The sequence below is a fragment of the Sinocyclocheilus rhinocerous genome, unplaced genomic scaffold (genome assembly GCF_001515625.1).
Source record: "Sinocyclocheilus rhinocerous isolate Xijiao unplaced genomic scaffold, SAMN03320098_v1.1 scaffold1058, whole genome shotgun sequence".
In the NCBI taxonomy this organism is placed as follows: domain Eukaryota; kingdom Metazoa; phylum Chordata; class Actinopteri; order Cypriniformes; family Cyprinidae; genus Sinocyclocheilus; species Sinocyclocheilus rhinocerous.
Window position 1 is genome coordinate 48,059 of NW_015662162.1, and position 16,687 is coordinate 64,745.

A 16,687-nucleotide genomic window follows, 5' to 3' on the forward strand; every position below is an offset into this window, starting at 1 on the left:
TTCATTTAGTCATAAATATGTTTTACTACTAGTTTATTTTGTTTTAACCACTGGGTCATATATTAATAATCTTCTGAAGTAATTGTGGTCAAGGCCCATTTAAAAATGGGTCTATGGTGTAAAATCAACACAGCCAGACATCAGAGTCATGAAAGTTCAGTTTGCTCAAGATCTCCAAACATGCTGAGAGTGCAACAAATTTGCCAGAAACGTTCCCTTCTGCTTGGACATTTAAAATAACACGAGAAAGAGAAATTCCAGAGCCGTCGTGGACAGAGAAACATTCATATGAGAGCTGAATTCAGAAGGAAACTGTCACTGCATGTTGACTATGGAGAAGAATTCTATTGGGCTTTTTGGAATGAGCCGCAACCTGAGCAGCTGGGAAATTTGACGTTAATTGAAATAAAATAAAAAAGGGGGCTACTGTATATCATAAACAAGGTACTCACTGAAGAGAGTTAGTCTCAGGAAAAACTGACATGCTGACGGTGAATGATGTTTGGACTGGAGAAGTGAAAAACATCTCTGATAAATAGTGGGATCTTTAAGTAAAATAACAACATTACCCTTATGAAAAATAAGCATGGTTTTTACTACAAAAAAAATACAAAATAAAAAACATGCACGGTTACTATAGTTAAACCATGGTATCCACAGATTAACCATGGTTTTTCTACACTAACCATAGTTAAACTATGGTATTTGTAGTAAAATTGTGGTTATACAAATGGTAATCAATACACCAAAAAAACCATGTTACTACACTATTACTATAATAAAACCATGGTTAATTTTCATACGGGTAAGGCTTATGTTCATGCACATTCAAATATTAGCCTATATTTAAACTTCTATTTGAATGTACAGTAATAATGTTATTTTTGTATATTCAAAAAGCCATGTCATTAAAACAATATTCGCAAATTTTCATAAATTTGAATGTGCATGACCTTTAGTGTCCAAATGCTTATTTTTTGGGGGCCACTGTAAGTTGTAGAAAGGAGTCGTTATTCTACTCCAGTCCACTAGATGCGTAACCCCTCGAGCCACAGAACTCTCCCATCCTATGAAGAACATACAGGAACAGTGCTGGCATCTTTTCATTCACAACATCAACACAGATCTCTCCTCCATAAAGCACCATGGCATGTAATGATCACATAAACTCGTGTGTAAAGCTTCTGCTGCTACTGGTCGTGTTGTGCGCGGCCCGCGCTTTTGCTGACAGGACTAAAACACTCGACTTCGACGTCAAACCTGGAGGAGTTGTGCAGACTTTCTCTGCTAAACTTGTGAGTAAACCCCTTTGATATTTTAGCAACGAAATATTGGATAACACGTTTTTATAAAAATTTAAACCATGTTTTTGTGACTCGGAAGGTAAACGAGTAACTATCGTGTATTCTGAATCATTTGCATATAGAGTCGATTTCGTGTTTACAGTCGATTTCAGTCATTTCTACATTTTAAAGTATGTTAATGCACTACTGTACCTTGTATCTGTTAAAATGCGTTATATTAAACTCGTATAATAATGAATGGATGCTGTCTTTGAAAAACCGCGACGCGTTGAAAGGAAGTCCACCCGTCATCTTCTCATTGGACTGTTGAGGATCGATGACGTTCACTGCGCCCCAAGCGTCACGAGTTTACGTTTTAAAGGAATAGTTTAGTCAAGAACTAAAACGTGATTTACTCACCTCGTAGGGTATGAAAATTTCTTATCACGATTATAGTGACCAAAATGATCACGGGTATCGGTATTATCACGGTATTGTTAAAATGTGCTGGAGATGTTAAAAAAGTACCGACACATAAATCACTTCACCAAGTTTTATATTTAAAAATCAACAAACAACAAATAAAATGACTTTTTGTTTGCATAATCACTAAAACAATAACATTACCAATGATGTTCGGATTTTAAATGACAACTTGACTGACAACAGTTTAATAGCATGTTGAAATATCTAATGTAAATGTTCAAATAAAGCTTTGAAAAAGTTTCATAAAAAGGTAAACCTCACATTTCAGCCTTTAAATAAAGAAAAGGGTTAAGTCAAAATTATAATTGATTAAAAAATGATTACATGTATTTTATCTGCTCCATAAATAATTCTACATAACTTATCTGAATTGTTTAAATGTGTAGAATCCACATAAGCTTGTTTTTCATCAACCGGTCAAAATTTACAGCAGGGCATGCAAATTCGGTCCGATTTTGGCCAGACGGAAACTGCACACAGGCTGAACGTAAATATAAGTCTCTGTAAATCCACTCGCTGACAGCAGGTGGCGCTTATGGAAAAGCTGAATTAGAGCTGTTTCCCATAAACTCTGTGGACAAAGCAGTATTGCGATTAAGAACATTTCCTTTAGGTATTACATGGAGTGAAGATGAAAACAATGCCATCGAATCGTTTCTGAAGACAGTCAGAACCTTCAGAGGTACATTCATATAATTAATTAATTCATATATTCATTTGTATAATTCCTTTAGCACTCTTTTAAAACCTTTTCACTCAAAACGAAACTACTCTGCGTGCTGTGTGCATGTGAGACTGTTACTTAAAACTGTGCTTTATGCTGGCGAGTTGTTCAAATCGCGGTAATCCAATACGGTTTTAATGATAATTAAAAGATGAAACGGTAATACTAACCGTGGGGAATTTTATCATGATTTATCGTCAAACCGGTAATCGTTACATCCCTACTCACCTGCATGTAATTCTGACACCGTATGACTTGATTTCTTCTGTGAAACCCCCCAAATTTTAATGAATCTCCGAGCTGCTCTTTTCTAATGAATGAAAGTGGATGGAGATGTGAAGAAACGAAAAGGCTAAGAAAGTCATCATAAAGTAGTCCATATTACTTGACCATGGCTAAATACCCTGATAGCACACATACATCATGGCGACGTCTATTTGACATTTGCATTTACATCTGCAAGACGTATTTTTAGGGTGTTTGCTCATATGCAATGCATCTATAGGACATTTTTCAGATGTTAATTAGATGTCTTTAAGATGTTTATGATTTAGAATGTATGTTGAACTGACATCTTACAGACGTCTGTCAGATGTTTGTACACAGCAGATGCTTTCCAGATCAAGCGATCTATAACGGGCATCTTGCAGACGTACGTGTGCTGTCTATACACTAAAGCCCCGTTCACACCAAGAACGATAACTATAAAGATAACGATATTTGCGTCCACACCAGCGAACCAGTCTGTTTATTCTAAGCACACGCTCGTCTGCCACTTTAAATTCTCGAGCTAGTTATAGCAGGATGGATTCTGATTGGGTGTCAATTATTTTTATTGTTCATCAACTTGAAAACATTGTTCTGAAAGTGATTCCAACGATACCATTTCTCTGTGCCTTTAACGTTATAGCTGTGGTGTGGACTCTGCTATTCTTTATTATTGAGAACGATTTTTAGAACTATGTCTTTTTCGTTATTTTTATCCACCTTTTTCTTCCTGTAAGAGCGGGCCCAAATTTCAAATTGCCCATTTGTAAATTCTATGGGTCTAGCTTCCGGTCTCATCCGCGTCCAGCTATTTTTAGCTGTACAGAACCGCTCCTTTTGCTGCTTGATATTGAAAATTGGTGTGTCTTACCATATTATTTTGATGTATTATCTTAATCATGAACACAGTGGTTTTAGTGCAAACAGTTTTACCGTTTACTGCACGTTGTTATTCTCGTTATTTCCCTATAGCGGCTAATGAACCGGAAGTCTCACCCATAGGCTTACTTCCGCGTTGAAGAAAAAGGTGGATAGTTATCGTCCTTGGTGTGAACAGGCCTTTAGTCTTATGAAGCCATTCGATTTCTTTGTGTGAGGGACAGACCAAAATATTGCTCTCTATCTTAGCTCTCAAATCAAATCTCATATTCAGATGTAAGTAGTGTCAGGTGTGACGCAGTGTTCATCAGTTTTCATGCGGTCTTTCAGAAATGTTTTTATTTTTATTGTAGTATTAATAACTGTAGGTCTTTTGACAGGAACTGTCGTTACCATGGTTATTTTTGTAAGGGTCAACATTCTTTCAATGCAGAGCCATCTTCAAAAGTTCAGTTTAGTCTGGGAAATTTGCATATCTCGTAGGTGGAAGCCTGGCATTGTCAACTTGTTTATCTATTACAGTGATCTGTTTCTTGGTTTCGTTTTAGAAAAAGTATAAATGTACCTTCACATATGCGTGTCAAGGAGGAACCAATGAGGTAAGACATATTTTCTGTCATTTATAAACTCTGTGTTGGAGATAAATGTAAGTAATATACAGTTCACAAAATATAAATTCAGTGCAATAACAAAACTTATGATTTTATTTTGTAGCAATTTATATTATTGCTTCATTATTAGATTACTTTGTCCATCATTACTTTTCCTTCCTATGTGCTGAGAAGTTTATTATATTTTCAAAGATAATATGAGGAAATAAATTTTGTAGCTTTGTGTCTGTGTCACAAAGCATAAATATTGTTATGACATCAAGACATTTGTCACTCTGGCACTAACGACCCAGAAATTGTAGCAATTATGCGCTGTTGTAAAACGTCCTGATTTCATAGAATTGCGCAGTTTCAGACTTAAATGTGAACCCTTTGTGCTTTAATTTCCTCTAGCAATGGCAAATGAGCGTTGGACTAAGTGACGATGACCAGATGTTTTCCTGTTCAGTATGGAGGTAACTTTCAAAACACTGTTGCATTGGTTTTTGGTGGCTTTACTCAATATGCAATACCAAAAATGAGGTTTACTCAGAAGTACAAGCAAATCTAATCTCGGTTTTCTGTGTTTTCAAACATTGTCATGTAATTTGAGATGAAAGAGGGGACAATATTGATTTTTCTCTGTCATTTTTTCACGATAGGCCCCAAGGGAAGTCCTACTTGTTTTTTACCCAGTTCAAAGCCGAGATAAAAGGAGCCAAGATTGAGTACGCCACCGCATATGTAAGTTTCACATTAACTTCAGCTATCCTTCATCACCTGACACCACATCAACTCAGTGAAACGTTCAGCAATCCGTAGAATGTATGATTCAATATGAAGAAATTAGCTTTTAATGCGTTGACGCATTTCATCGACCAAGAATATTCAGATGACAACTTTTTATTTGTGTGCTTTGCACATTCAAAGAATTGGCACAGGTTTTTGAAGATCTTGTTTAAAATTTATCCTTAGTCGTGACATTGACATTTGCCGCAGATCAAACCTTAATTCAGATTCCTAACGCTTGTCGCTCTCAGATCAAAAGCAGTCTGCCCTTTTTGTACAGGTGTTGCATATCAAGACTTTGTGAAAACATCTTTATCTTCAGATTAAATTGAAATTCTCAGTAGCGGGATGACGGTGACGTCCTGGTGGCCTTGTCCCCTGTGTAAATAAGAAAAGTTCAAAAGCGTGCTTGAAACAAGCGCTCCATACACTCCATGTCTCTTTTTGTTTTCTTAGTGAGGATCTCTTTGTTATTCAGCCCACTCCTCTAGGCTTCTCTGTTAATGTTTTGTGTCACTCATTTTCTCTCTTTCTCTTCTTCTCAGTCCCAGACGGCCGTGGGTGGACAGAGAGATGTCGCTTTGAAGGAAGAAGAGTACATTGTGTCAGCATCTTCAGGTGAGTCTGCATATTCCTACTTCCAGCAAGGCTGACACAGCTATGGGAAACCTGGAAATAACAGAACATTTTTAAATGGAAAAGTCAATCTTGTCAATTACTGGCAATACTGAAAATAAATGTTTCTAATCAAGCACATCTTTATTCTGTCATTCAGTGACCCACAGAGAAGGTAAATTCCATTCCGAGCTTTCCAAGCTCACTGTCATTGGTCGGACACGCCACGATGAACTCTGATTGGCCGATCCGAAAGAGGATTGTCCCATCACTCGGGGACATTTATTTGTGAGCTATGGACACTCTGCCACTTAACTGCTCACTGTCATAAGTCAGGCAAAGGAAATTAAACCACGGGAAGTTATGAAAGAACGAACTTCCCGTGATACAAAATACTACAGAGATTTACTCTAGAGGCAGCATTACGCCAGTGGCCAAGAACTGGACTGATTGGTAGATGAAAAGTCTACTATCGGACATGAGGAAAATAAAATATATTTGTGAGGTGATATGAAGGCTTTTTCAAATTAAGTTCAGAGCAGTAGATTGATTTCTATTCCTGGCAGCATTTATCGGTTTAGGGTTTCAGCCTGACTTTGACTTCATACCTGCAAATCTGATTATCATGAGCGCATTCATGCTCATACTTACTTTCTTAAGCTGGTGTAATGGCACGCTTGTAGAGAATTTCCGCTAAATCTTTGGGGTATGTCAGAATCCTTTGATTATTTCTGTGGTGGAGGAAAAGACAGAAAATCGTGCTTTATTCTGATAGCTGATGTACTGGAATTTTTAATAAATCTGTTATCAGAACCTTTTGGTTTCTCATTTTGCCAATTGAAATTAATTATTGTATTAATATATTTCATAAAGTAAATGTGCATTATCTGTTTCTAAGCACCGTAATCTCAAAATCTGCAGACATTTTAGCATTTTATTGCGCTTTTAAGGGGGTGAAATCTGTATAATTCTGCTGCATGAACTTCAATTACACTAAAATGTGTTTGAAAAAAATCTGCAGAATCCTTCTATGTGCAGATTCTGGTCATATTGTGAGATTTGTCCACTCAGCTCTGCAGAAGGACTGTCGGTACCACAAATGTACATATGAGCATCTGCACCGTCATAATTCTCATTGTCAGCAGTTCAGGAAATGAATGTCTTGAACTGAAAGCGTGACATTTTTCCTACATTAGATTCTGTGGCATTTAGACTTTCAAAAATACATTAATACCAGAAAATGCTTTATGCCGTCCTACATCTTTAAAAAGCTTGAAATGAGCATTGCACTACACATGAGGGAGACAAAATGCCGTAAAAGAACCTTTCGCCCATTTTCTTTTCAGTACCTGTTGAAAAATGCCTACATTTGAATACTAAGTACAGTTGCATTGTGTTTTTGTTAAAATATTCTCAGGATGTGTATATGAGAACATCATATTGCTAAGGCAAGACTTCAAACACTAGACTAGAGTTGGGAAAGCAATAAAAATAATCCTTTAACAGATGGGGGTTGCTGGGAGATTGGAATTGTGATTGCGTCCCACTCCAGATGTCATCTAAGGCTAGAAATAATCTCCCGCTACCTTCGGCTTGCCTCTGACGTACAGTATTTCTAAGAAGTGGTCCCCAGTCACCCATGTCACTCTAGATTTATGAGTACATGATGTTTCTGTCGTGTCCTCTTTATAGACCTAAAGAGAAAAGGTATTACACGGTTCACCTGTGATCTAAGAGACTTTCTGTACAATAAATTGCTGCTGCACTCTTGAGTTATCGGGTCCAATAAAGCCCAAACTTACCGCAAAGGTGCCTGTAACACGGTATACCATGTAGAGTGTATAATGCTCCACGTTGTACCCTGAAGCCACGGTCTGCTCAAACAATAGTTGAGAGCAGTCTCCGTCTAAATGGGTAGGGTGGCGTCTTCTGACCTTTGTCTTTTTCTTTAGGATTCACTCTTCCCATTGTGCTGGCATAGGGGTAAGGTGGAGGCTTCTGGCTCCTGCGCCTTGAAGAGGTCCCTGATGTATGTCTTTGAGAAATGACCAACTCCTGAGTTGATTCCCATTTTTGACCTGCATCATGCAGCCCTTGATCTTTTATGGGATATGCTGATGGTGCCACAGATGGAGTTGGTGTTTTGAGGGATGACTTGTCAGAGCAAACTCCTTGAGATGATGCCACTTCGGTGTCTATCCTTCCTGAGTGGCATCCTTTTAAAGGCTTCCCTGGTTCCTCATTGCCGATATCAATATCGGCCGTCATAAGGTCTATCTTCTGGACCACCTGTGTTCCAGGGGAAGACAAAGCATAATTATTTAGCATTTAATGCAAATGGTTCCTGGAAACGTCGAGTACTACACATGTCTCGAGTTTCTATTGGGGTACATTTCACGCAAGAGTGCCGACAGGCTAGTTTACAAGATTATGAAACTGCGGCAAAAAGCTGAGAGCAGACAGCGGCCCTTTCTTCTTGCCTGTCTAAGGGGACTATAAACCACCGGCCAACGTTCCTCTCCAACGTTGAATACATTTGCTAAATGGAGTGGATCAGACCAATCCTCTCTGCATTAAAGTTTCACTATCCCCTCATAGAAGTGAAATTGCCCAGTGTGCAATAAATTCAGGGGTCTCTATAAACAGTATTCATTATTGATATTAAGATTAATATTAAAACAAAATTCATGGCCCGTGTGTTATGTAAAGTACGACCATTAAGAGTATCTGGCAGCTGATGGATAGTAAAGAGTTTGGGATTTAACTAAACAGAACATTTAAATGCCGCCCTTTGTTGAACTCATTATGAGGAACATCTGTTAACATCCCCAAGTGATAAATAAACCTTTACCTCCTTCATTTCCAGATGTATCTCTTTCAGGCCATGTAGAACCTCCTCAAGATTCACAACAACTCTTTGGATCTGGTCCCGAATAGCTCTCTCCGACTGCGAGCTGAAAGCGTAAGACCCTCTTCCAGGTACATTGAGATCCCCTTGGACGACCTTTGCTTGACACTTAATGTAGTTAGAATTGGTCTTGTTGACATCTTTGGTGGACAGCATAACTTCATTTGCCAGACAAGGTCCGTTTAAGTCTTGCATTATAGGTCCCAGGCATCTACGTAAAGTTCCCTGTCTGTTAGAAGAGCAAAGTTCTGCATCCTTATTAAAGGTCGAATTGTGAACACCACTTGAGTCCATCCAGTCCGTTGCATGTTGTTCCGTAAGCAGGGCCCCTTGCACAGAGCCCGATTGTTGCTCCGCTGCACAAACAGGCACTCCACAGTTTCCATGACCTCTGAACTGTGTTGGCGCGTCCAGAGCACACTTCCTCAAGAAGGGGTGTGGCTCAGTCTGGTGCCGGTGGACCACAAAGCTGCATTCTCTCAAGCTGTAGTTCACAGAGACGCTGTTATGTTGCAGCCCCTTCCCTGGAGGCCGGTTCCACCGCACACTGGTCTGACAAATCTGACCAGTCACGTCTAGCTGTGCATGACCCCCCTGAACATCTAAATGTTTCTTGGCAGTGTATCCATTGAGGGGGGAATTCTGCTGCTTTGGTCCACAGGTGTTCGTTCCGTGTTCCCCAGTCCCAAAATAGGCAAGGATGTCCGCTTGAGGTCTTTGTATTCCATTTTGTAGTTGGCTTGAAGTGGTGGGTTGAATGCGTGGCTCTCTGACCCCTTTTGTCTCGGAGAACATTCTGCGGCCCAAGAAGGGGACTCTCGAGAGGACGTGTCCCTTCCTTAAGTGTCCCGGCCTTGTCATTACCAGGAGATGTTTTTCTCATCTGTCCCGTCTTTAAACTTTCTCTTGTATGTTTCTTGACTCTGACCCCCACCTTCTGGTGTGTTGTTTCCTCCCGCAGATGTTATCCCGGTGTGTTTTCTTCCTCTGGACCCTTGCCCTTCTTTCTCTCTTACCTCACTTTGCTCCCGTCGTCCTCTCGTTGGCGGCGGGCCTCCGGTTTCCACCCTCTCCCTCAAACTCCCTGCATTTCTGTTCCACTGGCTGTTGCTTGCTTCCTGCCTTTGACTACCTCCCCATCCCCTCTCTCTCGCTCGCTCGCACTGCGCTGCCTCCCTTTCTGGTTCATTCTTCCTCCCACTCCCTCTCACGGCTTTTCCTCTCTCCCTCGCTCTCGTTTACCTACTTGCAGTAACTCGTCGTACCTCAATCAGTGAGGGGGGTCGTGGAGGGGGGATTTAATCCAGTGCTGATGCTGTGTGTCCATGTATGTTCCCAGCCTCGGGACTGATCTGATTACTCCTGTTCTGCCTCAGTACGCTACAATTACACCCAGGATTTTATAGCAGGATGCCAGGGGAGGCACACTCCCCCTCTAGTGCTTTATGGGGCAGCACAGGCAGGGCTAGTCCCTAAAAAAACGCATGAGGATGTGACTTTTAAAATTAATAACCTGGCATGCTGCAGCATGAAAATACTTCTTCATGTCTTTGGTTTATTTCTGGTTTATCTGGTATGGAGGGGTTCTCAGAAAGTGCATATACTGAAGTTTCAATTCTACATTAGTTGCATGTTTTCATTTCAATTGCATGCTTTAAACGTTTTAGTAACCACAACAGTTTAGCTATATAATGACCTATAGAAAAATTGCAATTAAATTAAAGTGCAATTAATTGGTAAGTCAATCTATATATTTAACACATTTTTAAGATTGAAGTCCCGTGGTAACATTTGTATTCTCCATACCCAAGATTGAAAGGTCACAAATGCGAATGTTTACCATTGTTATTCCCAGCTGCTTTAGGTTTCAGTTCTTTTCTCATTTCCACATAAACTGAACGATCACTCTGAGAAAGGTCAGGAATTTTTCCCCTGACACAGTCTCTGATTCATATCAACCCAAACTAAAGTACAATTAGCAAAAAAAGATCTTACATTCGGTCTGGATTTACTTACTCATTTCTCCCAACTATATTTTACTATAAAGTACTACTCATGATTTTGATGTTGCTAGATACCAATTATACTGTATATAACATACATTAAACAACTGCAACAATTGTATGTTTTATTTTTGTCTCATGACCTCATTAGATCTTATATAATGTGTCCAATTATCATCTTGGAATAAAATATGGTTATTTTGTACTTTTAAGTACACTTTTTGTTTTTTGGCAGTCTGATCAAATAATAATGTTAGAAAATATGGATCTAATCGTTTGCAGTCCATTCATCACATTGAAAAAGGTAAGGTCAAGTTGAGGACATTGCATTGTGGGATACAGCATTGCACACAGTGCATTTTTTTGTATGCTGGATGCCACAGCAAACTTAATATTGCAAACAGAAAATTTTGTATATTGTGTACATACTATATACTCCAAGGATCGTGTTAGTAGCATGTTAGCATGCTATTCTGAACAGTAAGCTGATTTGAAAACAGCAGTTAATGGTGCAGAAATTTCACTTTAAGAAAAAATAAATTAAATAAAAGCAATACAAATCTTGTGTATAGCACTAGGTCTTGCAGCCAACAGCAACATGACTAAAAAGTCACTGTTCAGCCTTACGGATATACGACTTGAAAGCAGCCACAAAGATGTTATCGTAGACGTAGCTTCTGTGGGCTAACGCTCCCAAAGTGCTGGTCAGAGGGCCTTCTGTTTGACACCAGACACATCACTGTAGCAGCAAACGCAGTGCTTTGAGACGTCACTCTCACGCTGAGTGTGAGCCATAAATAGCGCAAAACGCTTGAACGCGGCTGTTCATTTCAAATTCAGTTTGGATGCACAAGTGCTGTTACCTGTCAAGACTGACGACACTATATAACACTAATGGCCTGCAGATGCTGTTCAACAGCTGTGGTGTGTTTAAACTCAGACACTTACACTATGAAGCACCAACGCTATGCTCGTTTTCTATTTTCTGTGCTGAATTTTGATAAGACAAAGCACCAGATTTTACAAGCCTCTGCTAGCTGATTGTAATAAGAGCTATTAATGTGATTCTCGTCTTTGTCTTGTGGTCAGATGGTCATTTCTACATCTCTGGTGGCGGTTACCAAGACAACTGACAGGCAGCCGTGTGTTTTTGCAGGTTAGGTGTGAAGGGACATTGCGGAGATCGGGTCAATGCATGACGTTGTCGCCAGCTATTAATAACTCAAAAATTCCACTTCTAATAAATAAAAATCAGGACAAACAAGGTGATATAACCCACCCAGCGGGGATCCGTAATGTAATGTCGCTGATAGTATAACCTTGAGAGCCGTACAGAATATCAATGAATTCTTTATATAGGCTATGTATTTATTATTATATAAATAATTGCTTTACATTCACGTTTGCTTTTAACTAAAAACAAACACAGCAGGTTTTAGATCCCCAGAGGACACTCTAGAGGAGAGAAAAGCGAAGAAGGAGGAAAAAAAACAAAAGAACTTGCCAGGTTTAAGAACTTAAGTCCCTGGTAACTGTCACGTCTCAGGTATCAGCCGGAGGGGGATCGAGCATCAGCATAGAGAACAGAAGCTGTGTCAGAACGACACACCGAAACAGCCGTGAGAAGAATAGCAAATGAAACCAGCGTGTCATTTTCACAGGTTTTTAACATTTTTATATTGTCTTGCTCTCGTCAGAACCGTGAACATCACTGCGATTGGTTTCAAGCTTGGGACTACCCCAGGGAGAATTAGGATTATATTTTTATACTGATACCACACTGTAAACATTGATGCCATACACACACACGTCTGGTTTGCTATCCTTGTGGGGACTCTGCATAGGCGTAATGGTTTTTCTACTGTACAAACCGTATTTTCTATCACCCTACACCTAAACCTACCCCTTACAAAAAAACTTTGTGCATTTTTGCATTCTCAAAAAAACTTATTCTGTATGATTTATAAGCTTGTATCCTCATGGGGGCCTCAATTTAGGTCCCCACGGTGACACGAGTCCCCATGAGTTGGTGTGTATTCAGGTTTAAGTCTCCACCAGGTACATATTTCTTAGCATAAAACTATCAATCTATTCAGAATTCGTTTTAGTGAAAGTTAAATCAACTAAAACTTTCTTAATACTTGTTCCTGGTTGTGAAAGATTAATCCGTGTATGCTATTCCAAAAGAAAAAAAAAACATACTAGCCTTTGTAATCTTTCATTTAAATGTAATAACTCTGAAATGGTTGTCTTTTTTGGCTTCCATCACTAAAACATTCATCCAACCACCTGTCATACAGAGCAAGCCCCTTCTGGTAACACCCACTTTTCACAATCCAATCAAAACTTTTTTTCCCCTGAATATTATTTCACCCCAAAATGTGTCATATTGTAGAACAAATGGGTTGGAGATGCTGTATTATGTTAATGTTAAACATGTATTCTGCAATCTCACTATTCATGTAAGGGAAACAAGAATCTAGAAAAAGTAATTTCTGGAAAAAACAATCTAGCATGCCTAGAGAGATTAGCATACTGTAATCCATGACAAACATGCTAATACTGCTTGGACTCTTTCACTAGATTGTTCTGCATTTCTCATTAAATAAAAACAGAACACTTGCCTCTTAAGAATGACACATTTATATATAGACACACACACAAATACTGCATTTATATACATCATTTTTAGAAAACAAAGAAAACAACGTACATTAACAAGACTTGTTTGTGATTAACAAAAATAGCCTTTAACATTCTAGTTAAAAACATGTTGTAATGTGAAAGATAGTCTTAATGCTCAGATATCTGCACAAAGCAAAATAAGGTATCCGGTCCTTTATCGGTTTAAATTGGCCCAAAACACAACATGTAAGAGGCATCCGAGACTGAACCCTGAGAGGTTTTAGGATAATCAGGAGGTATGGCTTTCACCGCTGTCAAAGTTACTCAAGAGTTTCACTTTTTTTCCCTTGAAATTGCTGATACTTTATTTGTAAGCTGGAGCTTTACCTAAAAAAAAAAAAAAAAAAACTAGTGACAAGATAAATTCAAACAACCCTCTGCTATTTACTTAAAAAAAGAAAAAAAAAACTAACAACAATATTAATAATAATAAGTGCATAGATACAGTAAAATAAAGTTTTTGAGGCCAGGAGGACACATTAAACTGTTCAATAAGAGCCTTATATAGGCCTCAAACTGATTCTTTCAGTATGTCAATTTGTAAAAAAGACAAGTTTGGAATATTCTAGGTTAAAATCAGGTACACGTACAAACATAAAACATGTGGGCAGATTTGCACATACAATGTAAGTCTATGGGACAAGTACACGGTTGCCTCATAGACTTCTACTAAAAGCATTTCTGTATGCACATTTTTTGGGAGCTTGTGCAATGTTTTTGTGGTAACCGACATCCCAGAGGTGATGTCGTAAGATCTGAACTTGTATACACCCAGCACAATAGACAAAATAATCTGTCACAACCGCTGGAGCTAAAATAAACTGATGGCAGAAATGGGACATTGAGACTTTAAGTTGTTGAATTCTTTGTTCACATAAGTCAAAAACAATCAGAAATGACGAATCAGGGAAATAACGGCTCAGTCGTGTATTTACACATATAAAACCTTCATTAAAACAGTAAATAGACACGCCGAAAGGTAGTACAGTGACATTCTAGCACGTGGTAACCGACATCCCAGAGGTGATGTCGTAAGATCTGAACTTGTATACACCCAGCACAATAGACAAAATAATCTGTCAAAACCGCTGGAGCTAAAATAAACTGGTGGCAGAAATGGGACATTGAGACTTAAGTTGTTGAATTCTTTGTTCACAAGTCAAAAACAATCAGAAATGACGTATCAGGGAAATAACGGCTCAGTCGTGTATTTACACATATAAAACCTTCATTAAAACAGTAAATAGACACGCCGAAAGGTAGTACAGTGACATTCTAGCACATTCTTCATTCCTTGATAAGGAACTGCATCGCAGTAAAGACCTCCCATCAGCAGGGGGGGCGATATGGAGTGGAAAAACAAACATAAGATGAACGTAAACCACTTTATGACCAAGTTTAGAAATCACAGGGGTGATCGTTTACAAATAGTTTAGCATCAACCTGAAGATGAATAACAAGAGACATGTCCAAAAACAGTCCTTTTGGGTTGCGGATTGAACGCATCTATTTTCGGGAAGCGAGAGGGTGATGCTGCAGGCTCATTTCCTAAAATTAGAGATGAAAACTTTCATACATATCCCCCAGTGCATTTCATATTTGCAGTGCTTGAAATACCCTCTCAGCATCAAAAAGGTTTGCAAATGGTCCTTCATTTCCTCTGATGGTGGATCTTAAACAAACTGCTCTCTAAAATTACCTTTGGACGAACAAGAGCCAGATTTGTATTGGGTCACATTAGGTTTGCGCTGTAAACCACCTCTAACCCCCATTTCTAAAAATACAGGAGTCAAGAAGAAAGACGTTCCATTGGAAGGACAAACGTACATTCAAGACAGATGATTTAGTGTCCAATGCACAAATAAGGCACGAGATATTCCGAGCTTAAGCTCCATTTAAAACACACAAAGAAAATGTTCAAATAAATTTAGCATTTCCATAAAAAAAAAGACAACAGGTCGTGGTCAAAGATTGCCGTCATCCAGCATCTTGTTGACTCCTTCACAGATCTTCTGCAAGTGGCCACGGTACACTTCCGAAGGTCCGTACAGCGTCGCAAGGAACTCGCAATCGGAGAAATGATTGAAGACGTGGTTGATACGGCCATGAGATTTCGCCGTCAGGTGCCTGTTGATGGCCTGGTGCAGCAGTTCACGGCAATCGTTGAGCAGGTTGCTCATGACGCGGCGGTCGAACGTGAAGTCGATCTGGTAGAAGCTGACGGCTGTCATCGCAAGCGTGTGTACCTTCTTCCGGAAGCGCTCAACCAGCGCAAGCTCTTCGTTGTTGAACTGGCCATTGCGGTAGAGGACGCCCAACTTGACCACCATCTTAATGAGGTTCTTGATGATCTTCTGGGCCTCCTTGCGGTTGCGCGTGTACTCTTTGGTCACCCGGTACAGCTCGTCCAGTACCTCGCTGCTGGTGTCGTCTATGAAGAGGCTGGCCACCGTCTTGGTCGCCATCTTGCTCATGAGCTTCTTCTGGGCCTGCAGGGCCAGGCTCTTCGTGCTGAACGCGTCCATGATATCTACGGATGAAACACAAAGGCAGCCATTCAAAATTAGTTTTATGAACATGAAAAACTTAAAGCGGAGCTGCGGTTCAACATTCTTTCAAACAACAGTCACGCATCCAAATTGGGACAACAGATGTTTATCTTGAGTGTCTCGCCTGGAAGCGTATACGGAAAGCGTAGATGACTCCCACGTTGAAGTCAAAACATGCTAAATATTGACTCTTGAAATCAAACACAATCTAATGAGAGGAACACAAACCAGGCTTACACTCATACAAATAACTAGGGATGCAACTAGGGCTGCATGATTAATCGAATGCGATTGTCATGCACATCTTGTCAGTAAAGCCGGTTCTGTGATTAGTAGTAAATCTCCATCACCTGCTTTCAGATGGAGCGGCATTTAATACACAGAGCCGTAGTTCTCTGACAAGCTACGCAAAAAATAAATAAATAAATCGCAGACTATATAATCGTTCGATTATGAAATAAAAGAAATAGTTCGCGATAATGACAGCTGTTTGCGTAGCTTCTCAGTGAACTACAGCTCTGTGTAGTAAATGCTGTTCCATCTGAAAGCACGTGAAAATACCACATTTAATAACATGTTTTTACTCCAAACTCACTTCAAAACATCAGCCGAGTGTTTGAAATAAATCCTTCTGTGAGATGATGTGGCTTCTTACACTGAATAAGGCACGCAACATATTTCATAGTATTCTAAGCAGTGAAAAAGGTGAAAAAATGTCGATTAGCATTGCATTATAGATATTATTATAATTTTCATTATTAAGTATAAGAACTCAGATAAACCGTATATTGCTGTAGTCGTGTGTTTATTAGTCACGTTGAATCAATGAAAGCAGTTGAATCTTCTGTTTATTCAGCTGCAGCGATAGGCATTTCCTGGGTTTCTTCTGCGAGGCGTATTTGGAGTTTC

General features: G+C 39.3%; 3 protein-coding genes and 1 long non-coding RNA gene across 7 annotated transcripts in view; 2 read left to right on the forward strand and 2 right to left on the reverse strand.

Annotated features, from left to right (window-relative positions):
- Nucleotides 1–1,034: 1,034 nt before the first annotated feature.
- LOC107727555 (myeloid-derived growth factor-like) lies at nt 1,035–6,292 on the forward strand. The gene is made up of 6 exons (XM_016537451.1): nt 1,035–1,295; nt 4,188–4,238; nt 4,644–4,705; nt 4,892–4,973; nt 5,564–5,636; nt 5,794–6,292. Exons 1-6 carry the CDS (start codon nt 1,146–1,148, stop codon nt 5,871–5,873), a joined length of 498 nt encoding a protein of 165 aa, XP_016392937.1. The 5' UTR covers nt 1,035–1,145; the 3' UTR covers nt 5,874–6,292.
- LOC107727552 (uncharacterized) lies at nt 5,630–9,799 on the reverse strand. 3 transcript variants are annotated; one of them, XM_016537443.1, is made up of 4 exons: nt 8,485–9,799; nt 7,436–7,922; nt 7,220–7,327; nt 6,294–6,364 (listed from the first exon to the last, which is right to left on the reverse strand). In XM_016537443.1, exons 1-2 carry the CDS (start codon nt 9,400–9,402, stop codon nt 7,512–7,514), a joined length of 1,329 nt encoding a protein of 442 aa, XP_016392929.1. In that variant the 5' UTR covers nt 9,403–9,799; the 3' UTR covers nt 6,294–6,364; nt 7,220–7,327; nt 7,436–7,511. The 3 variants fall into 3 exon arrangements, with proteins under 3 accessions (XP_016392931.1, XP_016392930.1, XP_016392929.1); XM_016537445.1 differs by lacking the exons at nt 6,294–6,364; nt 7,220–7,327 and adding an exon at nt 5,630–5,687; XM_016537444.1 differs by lacking the exon at nt 7,220–7,327 and having other exon boundaries at nt 6,289–6,364.
- Nucleotides 9,800–13,119: 3,320 nt separating this feature from the next.
- On the forward strand, nt 13,120–15,017 carry LOC107727556 (uncharacterized). The gene is made up of 2 exons (XR_001638371.1): nt 13,120–13,969; nt 14,253–15,017. It is a non-coding gene; the product is annotated as an uncharacterized LOC107727556 (long non-coding RNA).
- Nucleotides 14,232–16,687, reverse strand: part of LOC107727554 (tumor necrosis factor alpha-induced protein 8-like protein 1) — an 8,558-nt gene continuing 6,102 nt past the window's right edge. For both annotated transcript variants that reach the window (XM_016537449.1, XM_016537448.1), the window contains exon 2: nt 14,232–15,759. In XM_016537449.1, the coding sequence (XP_016392935.1) occupies nt 15,194–15,754 (561 nt within the window). In that variant the 5' untranslated portion in view covers nt 15,755–15,759 and the 3' untranslated portion in view covers nt 14,232–15,193. The remainder of the gene's footprint in view (nt 15,760–16,687) is intronic.